Below are 18,674 nucleotides of genomic sequence, written 5' to 3' on the forward strand. Positions count from 1 at the left end.
TACTTATTTCTTGCAATTTGCAGGACATTAACTGTTTTCGATAAAAAAAAACCTGAACTCAGCATAAGAAATCGGATGTCAATCCAGGTTTCAAAGTTTCAAGCACAGTACTTGAATAAATGTACATATTTACATTCCACCACTACTGAGGACAAATAATCTTTAGCATTAATCTAACGTGGCGTTTGTCATTTGATTGCTGTATTGAATCATTGCTAATGCACATCTTAACTGAGACTTTTGTGGGACCAAAGAGCAGCAGCACAGCTGAATCTCCGGTTTTGTGTTTGATGAATTCACAAACTTAGCAGAGCGGGAATGTCAGCACATGCAGACTGAAGGATGGGCCTTTTCTGTTGGAACAGTTTATGACTGTGTAGAAACTGCCTGAAGGACACACACGCAAACAAACTCACAACACAGACTCACTCGGTCATCACCACTGGCGTCGTCATCAGTTTTATTTGTGCTCAGAGTTCGGTCCGCAACACAATTTGCAGCACCGAAACTGATTATCATATGGACCCAAAACCATTTTTAAAAAATAGGAAAAGAAACAAAAGAAACATAAATATATAAAAGGGGTACATGTGGTTTTAAGAGGGAAATTAAAGAGAATGGATGGCATGTAGAAAATATCTTTTACAAAACAAATGTTTTTTTTTGTTGGATTTATTCGACGTTCGTCTTTGCTTTTTACAAGCTACCGAGCTCTTGCAGTGTTTGGTCCAGGGTTTGGTGTATTTTTAGGTTTTCCTCTTTAGCATGTGATAGTTTCTCTGCAATAAAAAGTAACAGCAGATATAAAATGCAATAGCTGTGTCAGTGAGCGCATGAATCACATCAGTGCAATGCCTGAGCTCATAAAATATGACAAATAAACTTAGAAACTATTCTAGTGTTACAGCTGCAGAGACATGAAAAGCAGGCAAATGACAGAGGACAGAGTAAAAGAGAAAAATATTTTTATTGAGATTTAGCAAAAGGAGCGAGGGGCAGGGAGAGCGAAAAGAAAAAAAGAAGAGAAAGTGCTTCCAATTAAGAGACAAAGGGAGAGTGAAAACATCCTGAGCTAAACTCAAGATTACAAGGTGTTCATATCATTGAGGGCATGATCCAGCTCCTCGCTGATAGCTTTGTATTTCAGCTTCTGAGTGTACAGTTCGTCTGCAGGTCAAAGGGCAGAGAGAAGGAGCAGGAGGAGGAAAATGCAGAAATCAGGAGGAAAAAGACAGAAAATCGATCAAAGATTAGGAAAATTAAGAAAGACTGAGCAAAAGTCAAGTAAAGAAAGAATTGAAAAGAAGGATTTAAATGAAGCGTACCTTCTAAGTCATCTATGCTCTTTTCCAGCTTAGCCACTGTCCTCTCTGCGAATTCTGCACGGGTTTCAGCCTTTGAAAGGAAATAATATAATTATCTATCACCCAAACACCACTTCCCTCAGAAAATATAGCTTAAGCATGAACTTACCTCTTTGAGTTTGTCGGTCAGAACTTTAATCTCCTCCTCATATTTGTCTTCTTTTGCAGAGCTCTATAGAAACAGAAAAAACGCTTTTAATTGCCAGAACAATTAACATCACAGTTACTACATGTGTCAATTCTATATTTTAATGCTTATTATATATTTTGTAAACACCGTTGATAAACAGGTGATATCTGTCTCTTTTTCGGAAGGTTAGATGAGAGTGTTGCACTTTTGATGCTCTTTCTTACGGTGGCCCTGAGGGTCAAAACACAACAACATTCACAACACAAAAGCCGTCGATTATGAAATGGATGGATGTTGAGTACGGTAAAATGTTGTTCTGCAAAATCTGTTTTGTGAAATGTGTTTTCCAAAATGTTTTTTCTTGCAAAATGTTGTCTTGTGAAACAGTGTTTTTGAAATGCCATGTTTTGTTTAACGTCATTTTGTGAAATGCTGTGGTTTTTGAAATGTTGGTAAAATGTTGTGTTTTGTGAAGTTTGTTTTGTGAAATGTCATTATGTTTCCACCCTCAGGGCCACCGTACATTCTGGACTGTATTCACCTGTGTAGGCAGGTTATTGAATGGGTCGCACTTCCTCTATTTTATAACATGTAATAAAAAGTCAAGATGCTCTGCTGCTCCGGGGGATCAGCTGAGTGGTTTCACTGAGCGACTCCTTTGACCTTTGATTGTCAATGTGTGAAGTTGATTTCAGCAGGCTGATACAGAGGACATGCACCATCGAACTGCAAAATCAGGAGAGATGAACAACACTTCACCTTATCAGACTGAGCCTCTAGTGACTTGAGGTTGTTGGTGACGTTCTTCAGCTCCTCCTCCATATCACAACACTTTCTGTATGAATCAAGGAAATACATGTACATTTTCTGCACTTTCTTGACCTGTTTTCTGGTTAACAACAATATCACACATATAAGGATTTGTGCTTACTGATCTCCAATTTCTGCTCTCTCTTCTGCTCTCTCCAGCTCACCCTCAATGATCACCAGTTTACGGGCAACCTGACATTAAAAACAGAAATAAAATCACCATTAAGTAAAAGCAGACACTACTTCTTAAAAAAGAAAGCCAGCGGAAATGTGATCTCCTTTGCACCTCCTCGTATTTGCGGTCCGCCTCCTCAGCGATGTGTTTGGCCTCTTTGAGTTGCATCTCCTGGATCTCCATCTTCTCCTCGTCTTTCATGGCTCTGTTCTCAATCACCTTCATGCCTCTGATGATCACAGAGACGGAAAGCCATCAGTTCAACCAGACCACAAGGACGCCACACTTTGCTGCAGATTTGCTTCTAACTGTATGTTTATTTTTTTAATGTTTTAAGTCCCGGCACAATGCAGCGGCCAGGGCTTTTTGCACCTTTTGCTCTCCGTAAAAGCTACACATTAGCTCATAGTAATTAGGGATGTGGACAGTAACTCCACTAGTGCATTAAACATTGCTGCCCTTCATAGTTGACACAAAAAAAACAAGACAATTTAATTTAATACTAAAATCATTTTTTATGGGACTCCATTCACCCACTGAAAATGCTGTTGTAATAGTATGACCTGTTTCCTAAAGATTTAATTTCCTAAAGAATATTGTTTTCAATACATTTTTTTCTTAGCTTTTATTAAGTAAGGTTTTTTTTATTTAATTAAAATTTTTCAAATGGCTCTTGTAATATATGAAATATTTTTTTTCAGGCAGTGTTTACTTAACTTACAGATTAAATTGTTATACATTTTTACTGTTTTCTAAGTGTTTATAAGTTTAAACTTCCATTTAAACCTCAGGGCAATTAGTCGTTAGGAACGGCTTAACAATAAAACCAAAGATCTAAACATTTACAGTTCATCGTCATGAAATAACCTTACAATACTGTTTAATTATCCAGGTGATACTGCAATGTTTGAGGTACTTATTTTTTAATCTTTGTATAGCTATAATGATTAGTTTCCAATTGATTGACAGATTTATGTTTTTATTTCAAACATTTAAGACAGAAAAAAACAGTAGTTAAAAACGTATGAACTAAAACAAAAAAAAAAGAAAAGAAAAAATTCAATCCACAAGTTGCCTCAATTTACCTGTGCAAAAAGGAGTGGCAAGAAGTAAACAATTGAATTATTATCAATAACTTCTTTACAACATTTGTAATCTGTCACACCTATATCTAAACATTTACAATTCTGATCACAGTATTATTATTATTTATCTTAATTTTTTAAAATTCAGTTATTACTTTTCTTTTGTAGCTAACAGATAATATTATATTTTTTATTTCATCATATATTTCCAAAGGTAGAAGCTCTGCCCCGTCGTTCATTTCATACAACTAAAATGTGTCCATCCTACTCATCCCATCCTGTGACGCTCTTCTTCACTGCTCACTATCAAAACTTGGGCAGTTTGAGCCACTGTGGGACCCTTATAGCCATACACTGCTAATTTTCCAGTCGTGTAGCTTGATGTTAACAACTTGTTGTCAATGTATTACTACTGATGTCTGTGTTGATTCTCACCTTTCACTCTCATCCGCAGCCTTCTCAGCGTCCTCCAGTTTCTGCAGGGCTGTGGCCAGTCTCTCCTGAGCGCGGTCCAGCTCCTCCTCCACCAGCTGGATCCTGCGGTTCAAGGATGCCACTTCGCCCTCCGCCTACAGAAACAGAGAGAAACAGAGAGGTTACAGGTCAGAAATCAGCCAGGAAACAAGCTGCTGCCACAAGAGGAAGGACACTGTCGGCCAAATGCACACTGAAAACAAGCTATAAAAGTTAGGTCTCATTAATACTGCAGGTGTAATCAGTTCCTGTATTTCCTGCAGTAACAAGGAATATTATAAGCTGCATATTGGTTGTTATTAAGGTGTAGCTATTATTCCTTGGCACTCATTGCATGTCTGTTTGGGCATGCTTACATTCCAGTTTTCTTTTTTTTCCCGTGCAAGACGTCTTCCGTGTTAAACAATTTCACTCCCAACAACCACGATGAGTTCTGGACTTTGCAGCCTGACTAGATACTTTGAAAACTGCTGATGCAGAATAACAGAGGCGGACTTAACCCTGACATATCTGAAGTGGTACAGCTGGCCTGACTTTTCTAATGTTTGTGTGACAACAGAGTGCCTCTTCTGTGCCTGTTTCCTGTGGGACTGATATCACAGATAACCATGTCTGCTGTCTTCTTCCTGCGTAGAGGCTAAAGAGGAGGAGGGAGGATAAGTCCTAATTTCAGATATGTGTCAAATGTTATTCACACCAAAAGCTCAAATGGCGGGGAAGGACAAAGCATAAAACAGATATAAACCACTTACTACGTGTTTTTGACAAGAATTGGTTAAAAAAATAAACGTTTAATACGTAACAAGCCTGCCACACCTTAATTGTTAACAAACACGCTTGACGCGTTACTGAAGGCTCGCGTCGCATTTGAAGGTGTTTGAGAAGATCGAGGGCGGGTTTAAGTTAGATAACCGCCGAACAAAAGTCCAGGAAGTAGTGTCGCAATAATGATACCCCTGCCTCCCATAAACCTAAAAACAACCACATAAACAACTTAAAAAATAAAATTAACAAGTTTACTAAAGGGATACGCCGAGGAAGTTTGAAATTCCTTCAGGGGGCATTGTGGGAGTATCATTATCGCTTCCTACAGTCCATCACTGAGAGTAACTTATTTACAAACTCCTTTTAAAATGCTCAACATTTATGTTGGAGTAAAGATTGAGTAAAAATGCGACTAAAGTTGTATAATGTATGAATTTTCTCACGCTGGAGCGACAGTTCCGTTCAGTCTCCAAATCCTTCAGTATCGCCTGTGCGCGATCTTCTGCTTCATCAGCTTGTAGCTGCAGAGTCTGGATTTTCTTCTTTATCGCCTCCATTTCTTCGTTTACTTTGTTTCCTCAAAAATGAAGTAAAGAAGCTCCCAAAAATGTAGCCGTCTAAATCGACCGGCTGTATCCTTAAAAAGGTACTAATTTGCGTCAAAGTTGCAAGCTCCGAGTGAAACTTTTTCCTCGGGCAGGAAGTCAGGGACGTGCTGGGCTGGGATGGGGGAAAAGGGCTGGGAGTTTTCAGGAAATTTATGGCGAGATCGTCCAATCCCGTGAAGAAAGCCTGTCTCAGATGACATCACCGGATTTGGGAGGGGAAGGCATTGCTCTTTTCCTCCACAAAAGAGGTGTGTAACGCAGCCAGTGCGCGAGTCTTTCTATTGTGGACTTATATGGCAAACGTAAGGTGTTGCTCGGGCTGCATTTTTCTGCTCTGATTGAGAGGAGGAGGGCACAAAGATCAAGAGAGGAGGAGTGTTGTTGCCTCATCTGATTCACCAGTCTGATTCACATACATGAATCATAACAGGATATGGTTGTGTGAGAGAGAAAAGTTAAGTTAAAGTGTGTTGTGAGACTGTGTGGAAGTCAAAGGTGCAAAGATTTGCTCCTGCAGGGAAAAAGGGTTATTGAGGGAGGGGTGTGGGCGGTAATAATCCTCTTGGACAGGGGCTGTTGACCTGCAGCGGCCTGGAATGTAAATTGATTTAGTTGCAGACGTGACCCGCAGCCATCGGGTGGCGACACATTCCTTCAGCGCCCCCTCTGCCTCCTCCTCTTCCTCATTTTTCACAGCAGTTTATTTTCTCTGTGTGTCCTTGTATCACATTTGTACATATCAGCATCCCTCATAAGCAGTGTGAAACACATTAGAAGAAGACTTAGAGGTGTAAGGACCAACAAAAAGCACATTTGTGGGCATCTGATATGTCATCTGAGACAGCAATCGCTTGTAATCTGACCTTTAACCTTTGGGATTTTATCTTGCCTGGGTTTAGCTGTGATTTTAGACATAATGTGGAGGCTACTTTCATTTGATGCTATATGTTCAATTTCATTTTAATAATATTTTTTATGGCATAAACAATCAATTATTCAAAAATTAACCAGCAACTCTTTTTTTCCATTTTGAAAACATTCACTGGTTCTTTACTTTATGTTTGTTATTCTCATGTAATAGCCATTTGAATGAATATCTGGGGGCCTCACCGTAAAATGTCACTCAAATTAACACGTATAGGCCAGGAAGACACTCAAAACGACCAGGAAGAGACACAATGTGACACAAAACGACCTAAACATATAAAAACATTACTTTAAAGAGACACAAAATTACTAATAAAAAATACAAAGAGAGATAAAATGACTAAAAGGAGACACGAAATGGCAAAAAAAAATACAAATTACCTTTAAGAGACATAAAATGGCCTTAAAGTAACACACAAAGAGACACAAAATCGCAAAAACAAAAAAGACTTTAAAGACACATAAATTACCTTAAATGCACACATAGAGAAACCCAAAACGACACAAAATGGCAAAAAAACCCAACAAAATACCATAGAGACACATAAAATGAACTTAAAAAGAAACAGAATGACCAAAAAGCTCCACAAAATGAAAAGCCAAAGACGTTAACACTAAGAGACACAAAAAGAAAAAAAGATGCATAATGACTACAAGGAAATGCAAAACAACAACCAAAAAGAGGAAAAATACCATCACAAAGACGTGTTAGCGTCTTGCTCCGGTATAGGAGAGGCTGTGGGACCTTTGCATATCTGCGCCCAGGGGCCATTCTGTCGAATAATCCGCCCGTGCATGTTAGGCTTAAGAAAACTTAGCGTGAGAAACTATGAAATTTTTTTTTCATTATTCTATATGCCAATGAATCAAGAAAATGATCAGCTTAACTGATGATGAAAATAAATGTTATTTGGAGCCCGGGTGGTTCTGTGTGTACTCTTTTTACTCCTAGATAATGCATCTTCCTAAAATTTGAAAAAAAAAATAGACGTCACTAATAAAACCACATTAGATCTGATGTCATATCAGTAATATTTGTCATGACGGCCTAAAAAAAGCAAACGAAGTTGAGCCGTTTTGTTGTTTTTAGTTGTCTCCATATTTTTCTGCAGGATGTTTTGCTTTGGCTCAAAGATAACACTTAATCAGATCCGGTCTCGTCTTTCTCAGGTAACTGAGGTGATATTGTAAAACAAAGATCATGAATGAAAGAGTTGCTCTTTAAAAGGTGAATGGTCATTGTTGCTGATGAGGTATGTACTGTATGGCCAGACAGAGCCGAGTGTGATATCTCCGCCCCCAAAAAGGCCAGAGCATTGATTTCATTAGACACTGCAGTACGGGGTTCTCTGTTTGCTTAAGCTGCATTCCTGAGATTCCTGGTCGGCTGCAGACCGGCCAAGTTTTGTCTGTGCTTGAGAAATGGCTCCGTTTCAGACCTCACAAAGATGCCAATAACTCAGTGATTCTCAACATTGTGTGGATTATAAAATACAAGTTTCACACGTCATTTAAGGACTCACTTCAGGGTTGTCAGTTGCCTTCTACATTGCGGTTGATAAGTAGGTGCTGGGTAGCAGATTGAAAGTAGGAGTTTTGTGTAAATGTTTTTTTCGACATATATACCGTACAGTACCTGTGTTAAAAAGAGATTTTTTTAAAATTTAATCTCACAGCAAATCTTTGGCATGATGGTCTTCTTGTATTCTTGTTTTCCTTTGTTTTGTTGCAATCATAAAAAGCAAGGGGAGTTTAAAGATAGTTTCCATGATTATAACAAATGTATTTATTTTATATGTAGTTTTTTAATTTATTATATATTCTGAATATCAGTGTTAAAATCACTCTGCTGCTATGTGTCATCACTAAACACTGAACTGTTATGCTGAGTCCAGGTATGGTCTTTTTTTGGGTTTGTAAACAGTAAAAGTATATTTTACACTCAGACTGAGTTTATAATACATTAAGTTATTGATTCTTTTTAAAATAGTCACAGTAAAGAAATTGTGTTTGCAAAACCTGAATGTGTCTCTGTCGCTGGTCTTTTTTTAAGTCATGGAGTGATGTCCATCTGACAGAGTGGTAATCAATAGGTTTGAGGACTGAAACTTAGAAGTTGTGGTGTTCCGCTGTAATGTGGATAATGTGTTTCAGATGGCGTCTTTGTGGTTAACTCACATCTGTGGCCTTTTTCTCCGACAGTTCCAGTTTCTCCTGAGCATCCTTCAGGGCCTCCGAGTACTTGTCGAGCTCGTCCTCTGTTCCCTTCATTTTCTTCTGCAGAGCGAGCAGCTCGTCCTCCAGCTGGAAGAAGACAAACGTGACACGGAGTCAGGACAGATAAGTATGAATGAAAAACTGCATGGAAAAAATGTTTGTTTCTATATAATAACGTAGCAGGGAATTCTGACCACAGCTTTAAGATTTAAAGCACTTAAAGGGACAGTTCACTCCGAAAATCAAAAACAAATGTTTTTCCTCTTACCTGTAGTGCTGTTCATCAATCTAGATTGTTTTGGTGTGAGGTGCTAAGTGTTGGAGATATTGGCCACAGAGATGTCTGCCTTCTCTCCAATATAATGGAACTTGATGGCACTCGGCTTGTGGTGCTCAAAGCGCCAAAAAAATACATTTGAAATCCAATCCAACCAGAAATCCTGACCTGTACTGAACTCAAGCTGAACTCACCATACAGTTAATTTTATGTCAAAACTTTTATGAATGGGGGCCAGATAAGATAATATGAAAATTACCTGGGGGCTAGCTGCTTCTCACATCAAATGGGTTTTTTAATTTAAAAAAACATACAAATGAGACAAATGCAACTGTTTCATCATTTAGTGAAAAAGTGTTTAACTTTCCACTGCTCCTCAAAGTGTCGGTCCTCACTGTTGACTTCACACCTCTTTGTTGTGGCCACTACCTAACAGGAAACGTCTGCTGATAGGTAACTGTTTCGTTTGCTTGTTTACAATCTTTTTATGAAAACACATCAGATACGCCTGCTTAGTTCCTTCTCGTTGCATGTCTACAAACTGTACAAAAGTCCTACCATTGTGAGGTGAAGGAAAAAAAGTGATATTGCTTGATTAACCAATATTGTGTGGGGGGCCACATGTTAGTTGATTTTGAAGTCAAGCCAAGGACCATTTAAATTTGGTTTGAGGGCCACAATTGGTCCATACCAAATGTCATAGCAATCCTTCCAAAAGTTTTTTTGCTTGTTTTTTTTTTTTTGCTTTAAAGTCTAAATATCAACCTCATGGTGACACTAGAGGAAGATGAACACCAATGTCACCACGATTCTTCCTCTGGGAACCATGAATGTCTGAACAAAACCTATGGCAATTCATCAGATAGTTGTTTTAGTATTTCACTTTGGACAAATGTGTACCTAAAATCTTCAGAGCTTGCAGTCAAAAGTTTTCATCAAGACTATTTCTTCTGTAAAAAGTAGTTCCTATGTCAACCCTTTGTGATGAAGCCTGTGAATTATTAACGGGACATCGCTTCTGAAAAGATGGACTGCTGCTGAATTTCTAAAATTCTTTTGTAATTTGGTAAGCCAATCCCTTAATTGCTGCTGGAGACTGTTGCCTGTAATGTATGTTAGGACTGAGTATTAGTTTTGTGTATTTTGAGTGCCCTCTGTCAGCCTGACTCCACTCTGATGTTCGCCCCATCATGCCAAGAATAGCAAAGAAAGCATATCTTAGCACTGCTTGAATCAGTGCCATCCAAACAAACTAAAGAGCTCTGCATAATCTTCTAGGATTTCATGCTGACTGCTGGTTGATGTGGAAGACGCGGCGGTCCATATGTGCAGTGCGAGTGACAACTGTCACTCTTCGTGCTCTCTGAGGGTATGATTAGGGCATTAGAAACCAGAGAGAAGATTCTTTCCAAGTGCTTTAATGTAGATCCCGGCTTTGTCCGTGCCTCTCCTGCTCTCGAGCATTCCTGTCGTCCTGCCATGATGACGACACCAACCCCCACTGTGCAATAATTGCCTTTATTTAGAAACCTCAAACATCATATTACAGCTCTAGACTCTGTCAAGTGGTACACACTTACTTACTTATGCTATCATTAAGTGAGCTCTAGAAATAAATATCAAACTGTCTCAGCCTCTCCCAGCACCAAATATGGATGTGCAGATATTTGGAATTTGTGAGGTTTTCTTTGATATGTTGCAGACTTAAAGGGACAGTTCACTCTTTGTTAAAAATTTAAAAAAAATTTCTCTTGCCTGTAGAGCTATTAATCCATCTAGACTGTTTTGGTGTGATGTCTGCCTTCTCTCCAATGTAGTGGAAGTAGATGTTTGATTGTGGCTCAAAGTGGCAAAAATATACACATAAAAACTCAACAGCAAAAAAAGTGGGCATTGTACACCGGTCTTTTCTCTAGTTAATGCATATTTTATACTTATGATGCTCAATAAAACAATGTTAAAACTCAACAGCAATGTCTCTTTCTATAAACCATGACCCCGTCAAGATCATTCACAGAATTTGTTTTGAGCAGTTTCATGTAGGAACTGTTTTCTTTCTACCAAACTACACCTGCCAGCGGTACCATCCTGCAGAAGGATGAGTGCATCTACTCATGGATGAGAGGCTCTGCTTACGATAGTGCGAGATGTAAACTTTAATGATGCCCTCCTCATAGTGTGCATCTACTGCTAGCTCACCTAGCACCACTGAGCTAGCTTATGTTAACGCTCAGCCGCAGGACGCCATTAATGTTTATATCTGCATGTATGTACATGATGTACATGTCTGTGGATTATCTTGAGCAACCGGGTCATGTTTTCTGGAAAGAAATACTGCTGTTCTGTTTTTCAGGTGTAGTTTTTCATCAATTTGAGCACCATAAGCCGAGTGCCATCTAGTTTTATTATTTTCAAGACAGCCGACATCTCTACAGCCAATATCTCCAACAGATCATCTCACCAAAACGATCTAGACTAAGAAGTAGCACTAGAGGCAAGAGGGAACATACATATTTTGATTTGGGGATAAACCGTCCCTTTAAACGTTTAAACTCCTGCAGAACCACTTCTGGTGTCCTCGTGTAATCCCTCCTGCTCACTTTAGATAGTAGGCTTATGTCCAACAGTCGTCACTATGCCAGACAATTTGTGCGTCCCTGTGGGCATCCTCCACTTTCTCCTGCCCACCAAAATAAAAGACCCCAGGGCTCAGTGTCAGCTGCTCTCTAATTCAACATTCGGTGCTTTGGGAAATACTTGACATTTTATGTCGAGCCCCTTTGCAGTCTGCACAAGTGTTTAGTGTTTTTCCATTATTTCAGACCTGATTAGCCATGTAACTTACATCAAACTAATTTGCAAAACAATCTACTTAAATTAAATTTCGTTTATTGGTGGATGAAAGAGACTCAAAATTTGTTCTGAAGTAAGCAACTAAATGTCACAATAACCTTGATATTTTTTCCACTCTAGATAGGATTATGCAATATACTTAAGATAAATATAGAATTTTTTTTCACTCATCTGTAATGCTATTTATCAATTAAATTAATTCACAGAATAATCTATTTAAGATTAATACAACATTATGAAAAAAAATTTTTCATACTGATATATATATCATGATGTGGAAAATTACTAAAATATATTTACACAAAAAAAAACAGTTTATATTAGACTGTGATGAATACATCACAATAAACTACAAAAAATAAAAACACAAAAATACCTTATTTTGTTTTTTTAATTATAGCTTGTTGAGATTAATTGATTGATTAATTGATTCTTTCTCAAATTTTCTTTTGTGGAATCAATATAATAATATCATATCAATATATGATGATATATCTTAAATACATGGCAGTCCATATTTGATAATACCTGATTGTTAAACAGCCTCAGTCCATCACATTTTGTCTCACCTGCTTGCATTTATCCTCCGCTGCCTTCTGGTCGGACTCAGCCTGTTCTGCCCTGTCGATGGCGTTCTCCTTGTCCAACTTCAGCATCTGCATCTTCTTCTTGATGGCCTCCATGGTGACAGCTGTGTCTCAGGCTTCAAAAGAAAAAAAAAGCTTTTATTTCTTAAGGTGAAAAGTTGTTGCAGATGTTCAGAGGAAGACGCCTCGCAGGAGCTCTGAAGTGGAGAGCAACTAGCAGATGGAGAGGAGGAGAGAGGGAGCTCAGAGCGAGTGAGCAGAGAGGAGGATGCAAACTGAGAGTCGGTGGAGCTGTGTGTGATTTAAACTTGACTGCAGGGTTGGAGACAGCCCCAGTCTCTAGTGACAGCCCTTTCCCACCGTTTACCCGTACCGCCACTCCCCAAGTTGGCTACTCCAGAGCTGTGTGCCCCCCCCCCCCCCCCTAACTTCACCTCTTGAAGGAGCGACACGGTGCAGATCTCCTATCTCCTTTTTTGGATCATGTGCCTCTTTGTTTTGAGCAGAGCAGGAGAGAAGTAGCAGAGAAGAAGCAGGAGAGAGACCCAGAAGTCAGACATCAAAAGGACATTGTTCACATTAGTAATATGAGTTACTGGAGGTTCATTTTTTTCCCCTTTGGGCTGCATATCTATATGCCTGTGTTCTTACTTAGGAATGTTCAAATTGATGTTAATACCAGAGTTGGTTAGAAAGGACATAGTTTTCATTCTGCCGTTGAATGAAAAAGGGCTGTTGGAAAATGATCCAGCCAAAGAAAATTTGGAGAGAGAGCCGTCTGCATGTGATCTACAGCAGGCTGCCAGAGCGTTACAGTCGAGCTACACAGACATAAACTATAAGTCTACAGCAATTAAGATCCTCTTAATTACTATTTTTCTGACAGAGCTGTATTTAGATTGGTTTTCTGGAATTTGTAAGGCGAACAACATCAAAAACATTTTTTACCGGAGGTTGTAACTTGTATTTTTGAGCTGGTTTCCAGGAATTTCAATTCATGCATTTATGAGATATTTGGAAAATGGTTCACGCCTGGTGTTAACTTAATGCTCTGTACTGAAGCATATACTGTATCAGCAATCAAATGACATGGTAAAAAGACGTAAAAAATGGAAAGGAAAAAAGGATTAATTATTAATTAATTATTAATATTTTTGTTTGTAATTTCTCATGAATCTTGGTGCAAAAAGTGGTAAGTTTGAGGTGAGTTTGAAGTGAGTGTGGGGTGCGTATGTCTGAATGTGTGCTGATGACATCAGCACTAATGGACCTGTCTGCTTGCTTTCAACTCTCATGTGCCAGCTGCAGCTAAAAATAAAGACGACAAGGAAACTCAAAGCAGCATAAAGCATTTTAAAATCCATTGCTTATATAAAAAATGCATTGTTGCATGGCTATAAAAATGCACTGTTTTTCTTAGTTTATGGAGATCATGATGGTTTTACAGGATGACATCTCAGATCAAGAGAGTGTTATGTGATTTTAGGGTAAGTTCTGCCTCATGTCACATGTATAGTTATGTAGAAAATTGGTATAAAAACTGGCATAAATAAAGTGTTAAAAATATGCCTATAGATGAGGTAGGGTGCTTAAACACAATCAGAACTGTCTTCCTTATTTGTAACACTTCAATGAATGAAAATCACACAAAAATGTTTTTTTCTTTTAAAAAGTGAGGTACTTAGTGTGTAATTGATATCTGCTAAATTTGAAAGCCTGCAGATAGACCTAAGAGTGGAGGATTTGCTTTAACATATATATGAATCAGTAGGTTTGGGGGTCCTCCACCAGAATTTTTTTGGTGTCAAACATTTAATTTCCTACATTCTGGTTAATGTTTATGCACCACTTGAACATTTGCTAAGCCTTGCCCCAGCTTGTCCATCAAGCTGTCAGAGCCAGCATCGAGCCCACACTATCACTAACTCCACTTGCTGAAGAAATACGAACATTTCAGAGAGAAGAGGTGGTTTCAGAGAGAAGCAGGCAGAAAAGTCTACAATATGTGTTTGAAAAGAATATACAGGATGTCAAACTCATTCAACAGCAAAAAAAACTGGTAAAACAGATAAAGATAGTTAACAGTTGCAGTCTATCGATACACATCACAGTGTAGAAGTGAACCACATCACTAGGTGATCAAGACAGAAGAAAAAAAAGTGAAACCTCACAGATTTTTCAACCGACATGTTCTAGCAAAAATCCCAAATACAAGTATGGACCTGAAAATAAGCATAACACAGGGCCTTTAATAATTAAAACAGTAAATAAACACCTACCCTGCTTTACAGGAACCAGTTAAGGGAAACAGTGCCGACAGCGCCCACACCTTTCTGGCAAATGGGTGGGGAGCTCTGGAGGAAGCGAAACACCGTTAATCTGCACACATTGTGATATCACACTGCTGGTTGAAAATCTGCAAAGTTTCCATGTTTCCCTTAACTGGTTCCTGTAAAGCAGGGTAGGTCTGTATTCGCAGTTATAATCATTATGCTAATTTTCAGGTTCGTACTTTTGTATGTGGGGTTTCTTCTGAAACATGTTTACATTCTTTAAAGTTAAAAAAACACATTACCTTGCTCATAATGTCTGCCTGAATACACCTGTATTCACACTCTGTCTAAAACACTCTGTTTTAGCACCTGTCTCTTTGACTCCCCCCTCAAAGAAAAGCCTGCTGTAATTGGTCAGTGTTTTCAGGTCTTTGCTCTCTGCATGTCTGCACCGTCACTGCAGCCAGAAAACGCCTGTAGCGGAACTGCGGCAGTAGTTTCTACCTTTACATAGTATATTTGTGACATCACAACCTCACAGAAGTCATGACGGCTCATTAACTATAAGCATTTTTTTGTGGATTGAGCGTTTTGATACTTTTACAAGATTTATATCACACCTGTATCTGCTTTATAGTAAAAATATGTGGAAATCTGAATATAAAGGGAGCTTTTAAAAGCAAAAGTAGCATGTGTATACATTCATCTGGCTATACCTACAGCTAGCTGGCTAACCCTACATTTTTTAGGGTTTGATTTTGGTTTTAGAACGGGGAAGAACCTCTCCATTTATCATTATCAAAAAGAAGCTTGAAATCCACAAAACCAGCCTTAAAATTAAGAAAATCTAAAACTATTGCATGGGAGTCTATGGAATACAGTTATGTAGTTATCAGACCCATATGGGTAAATTTTACCCGTTCTCTGCCAGTTCCAACACTTAATTTTGAACTGTTCAGAGCATTTTGACCAAAAATAAATTGGTTCAGGACCTGAAAATTTGGTTCTCAGCTGGAACCATAAAACAGCAGGTTTTCGATGACCTGATGTGTGAACCATGAAGACATTAGTGGGTATGTCATATTCTAGAGGAAGGGCGAAGGCAGCATTGGAGAAGTTAAGCATGCAGTTGTTAGTCAGTCCGTGTTGTTTTTTGTGTAAAAACAAAAATCTATAATGGCGTTGTCTGTGGATTGCAGCCAATCAATGCAATCATCAACTTTGCCACTACTGTTTACTTCTGTGGTGCATTGTACAACACCCTCGGCTGAGGACACTTCCTTTGATTACAATGGTTCCACACAAAAGTGATGGAAACTTTGACTGGTTTCCTAGATAGCATCAAGTTTCTAAGAATCCTGGACAGCACCAGTTCAAGAACCAGAGCTAGTTTGGTGGAAAAGAGGTATTTCTGCATTTTCTGCATCAATTTATGGTGTAGCCTAAAAGTCTTTGTCAAAACAAAAGTCCTCTGCTACTTTCATGTTTTTACTGGTGACAGGAATGTATGTTAAAATGTTAAGGGGGACGTGTCCCCGGCCTTCCCAAGAAAGTTATTAGTTAGTTAGTATAGTTGCATGGATCCACAAATATTTTCCGTTTGAGAGTTAGAGACCAATAAGTGGACTAACAGGATTCTTCCTAGCAGGGGAGGGACACTGCAGCATTTTTTAGCACAAGTTTATGAAACTGGTTGCAGTTTGATAGCTTTACAGTCCAGGGGTTAACACAAGCTTTACATCATGCGCTGCTATGATAAGGGTGGTGACTGTTTGCCATGTTTGGTCTGTCAGGATGCCGGCTGCACACAATGCTGTGCCAATAGATCGCTCAGATACAATGCTGCCAATTTCACATAATAAATATTGATTTTGGAAGCACTTTAGTGATGTTTTCTCTTGATAAAATTCTTTTCAGGCAGTATAGTGAGCAGAAAGGAGGGCTGAAGCAGAACCAGAGGAGAGAGGAGAACAGGGAGAGAGAGAAATAGAGGCAGAGTGAATCAGATGCCGAGTGAGAGAAATCAGAACCCTCCCACAGGAAACCGAGCTAAACTCCTCTTCTCCTTGTATGGTAAAAACTCCCCCAAAAGCCACAGGATCGCCTTGGGAGTAGAGTCAAAGTCCTGCTAAGTATAAATCACAAAGCCATGGGAATGGTGGAACAGATTAGAGTGTATATGTACGCTACCATGAAGAATACAAACTAGTTTTAGCAGCCTCAAGTGCTTGATGTCATGCGAAGGACATGTGGACGCTCACATTACAGATCTGCGTTAAATGCGTTGCCACTGTACAATCAAATCTAAAACATATTTATTACAGTAATAAGTCTACGGGAGACAATTATGAACGTCTATGCTCCTAAAGTTTGCTGTGGCAACACTTGCACATGTGACTTATCAGGTATGTAACACCTGCGTGATGCACTGACTCATCATGAGACGTGTCTGTTAGGCAGGAACAGTAAACACGTCAGCTCCGTTGAGCTCTGTACAAACTTGCCCATTAACTACGCAACTACATCCAGCAATCCACACCTACAGCCCCAAACACAAACACTACACACAGAACACGGAAGTGGCTGAGGAAAGTGGCGATCTGTTATATTTGGCTCTGTAACTCAGTACAGTTGTATCTGTGACTTCGGACAATGTCTAGACTGCATCTTAGCAGCCAAGGGATCACAGATCTGTCACTGTGATGAGGCACAGTTGTCTCCCGAAAGCCTGGTGCTGAAAGGTTTTTCACGCCAAGAGGGGATGGTGTTCCTGGAGAAAAAAAATGGCAGTCGTTTTTTTGGCTTCAATTTGCCTCTATATCTATAGGATGTTAATGCAGAGTTTTCACACAAAGTTTGTGTTGTGTCTTTTTTTATCCTCCCTCACTTCACCTCTCTATATTTATCATTCACAAAAGTGAAAGGTGCCAGCTGTTTGGGGTAAGCATACTTAAGCAGGCTTTAGACCCAAGTTATTTTAATGTTAAGTCTGCACTACCTCAATATTCACTCCAGTAGCTTTGTGAATTATAACACTCTGACATATCAATCAGGGGCATATTTTTAGCCATGTTAAAATGATGCTTCTGCTTATGTTTCAGAAGTCTTTTCACATGGGATTAAGTCAGTATTTGTTGCTCGGCTGCCATTTTAAGATTTGCACATCAGCAGTTATAGTCGGCGATATGCTTAAGTCCATAATGCGTCAGTGTAAAGTTTGGATTGGCGTCACATCAGCGTTCATGATGGTGAGGATTTGCACAAACTCAGTGCAGCTGAATGGAAAAAAAAGGTAAAGTTTATTTAGGTTACAGACATTTGCATCATTGCAATGGAAAGACAGAATGAGTGGCTGATTATGCAAGATTCATTACCCAACCAAAGAACTACTTACAAAGATGGCCAAAACTATGTGGACATGCTTGCCGGTAGGCTTGAGCAGTATAATTTTTTTCTTACCTTTATACCTTGCTGACATTTCAGCAGGAAATAGAGTATATTAAATGTTTTGTGCTTTAAAAAAATGTTTCATTCAGCTAGTTACATGTAATTAAATGACAACATAAATAGAATTATGATCAGTTACAGTTGCTGAGAGAAAATAAGTAACTAAATGACAGTTACTAATCAAAATGTTGGTGTCTGCCAACAGGTTACATTCGAATATCTATATACCAAATCTTTACTATTATATGTGTGTTCATACTCACATACTCACACACTCACACACACACACACACACACACACATTTACCAGTTAGAAAAAGTAAAACAAAACAGATATATTATATATAGACATGTGCACAGCAAACATCAAATCAAAGCAAAAACATGTATAAGCTATATTTCTTTTTCTTCATCAGAAAGTAGAGTGTTTTGGATAACTTGGTTTTACAGGTATAAATTGTTTTTAGCAGCATATGTCAGTTTTTCCATGGACAGGCAGCTCGAGAGCCTACTCTGCTATTGATTAGTAGTTGGTTCTTTAGATTTTTTTTCCATCAAAGAGCAATAAAATATTTTGCCAGCAGGATACAAAGACAAAGCAGTTTTACGCTTCATATCAGTTAAGACGAGACACAAAGACGTCAGAAGAGAGGTAATGTTACAGAAACATACTTCTATTCAT

At 38.7% G+C, this 18,674-nt stretch overlaps 1 protein-coding gene across 2 annotated transcripts; it reads right to left on the minus strand.

The window, feature by feature from the left end:
• Nucleotides 1-443: 443 nt before the first annotated feature.
• LOC121951022 (tropomyosin alpha-1 chain-like) lies at nt 444-12,500 on the minus strand. Of its 2 annotated transcripts, XM_042497185.1 has the most exons (9): nt 12,255-12,500; nt 8,517-8,642; nt 4,000-4,133; nt 2,591-2,708; nt 2,426-2,496; nt 2,254-2,329; nt 1,474-1,536; nt 1,326-1,395; nt 444-779 (listed from the first exon to the last, which is right to left on the minus strand). In XM_042497185.1, the coding sequence occupies exons 1-9, from the start codon at nt 12,366-12,368 to the stop codon at nt 697-699; spliced, it is 855 nt and encodes a 284-aa protein (XP_042353119.1). In that variant the 5' UTR covers nt 12,369-12,500; the 3' UTR covers nt 444-696. The 2 variants fall into 2 exon arrangements, with proteins under 2 accessions (XP_042353119.1, XP_042353120.1); XM_042497186.1 differs by lacking the exons at nt 8,517-8,642; nt 12,255-12,500 and adding an exon at nt 5,247-5,724.
• Nucleotides 12,501-18,674: the final 6,174 nt, after the last annotated feature.

This window comes from Plectropomus leopardus, chromosome 12 (assembly GCF_008729295.1).
Source record: "Plectropomus leopardus isolate mb chromosome 12, YSFRI_Pleo_2.0, whole genome shotgun sequence".
In the NCBI taxonomy this organism is placed as follows: Eukaryota; Metazoa; Chordata; class Actinopteri; order Perciformes; family Serranidae; genus Plectropomus; species Plectropomus leopardus.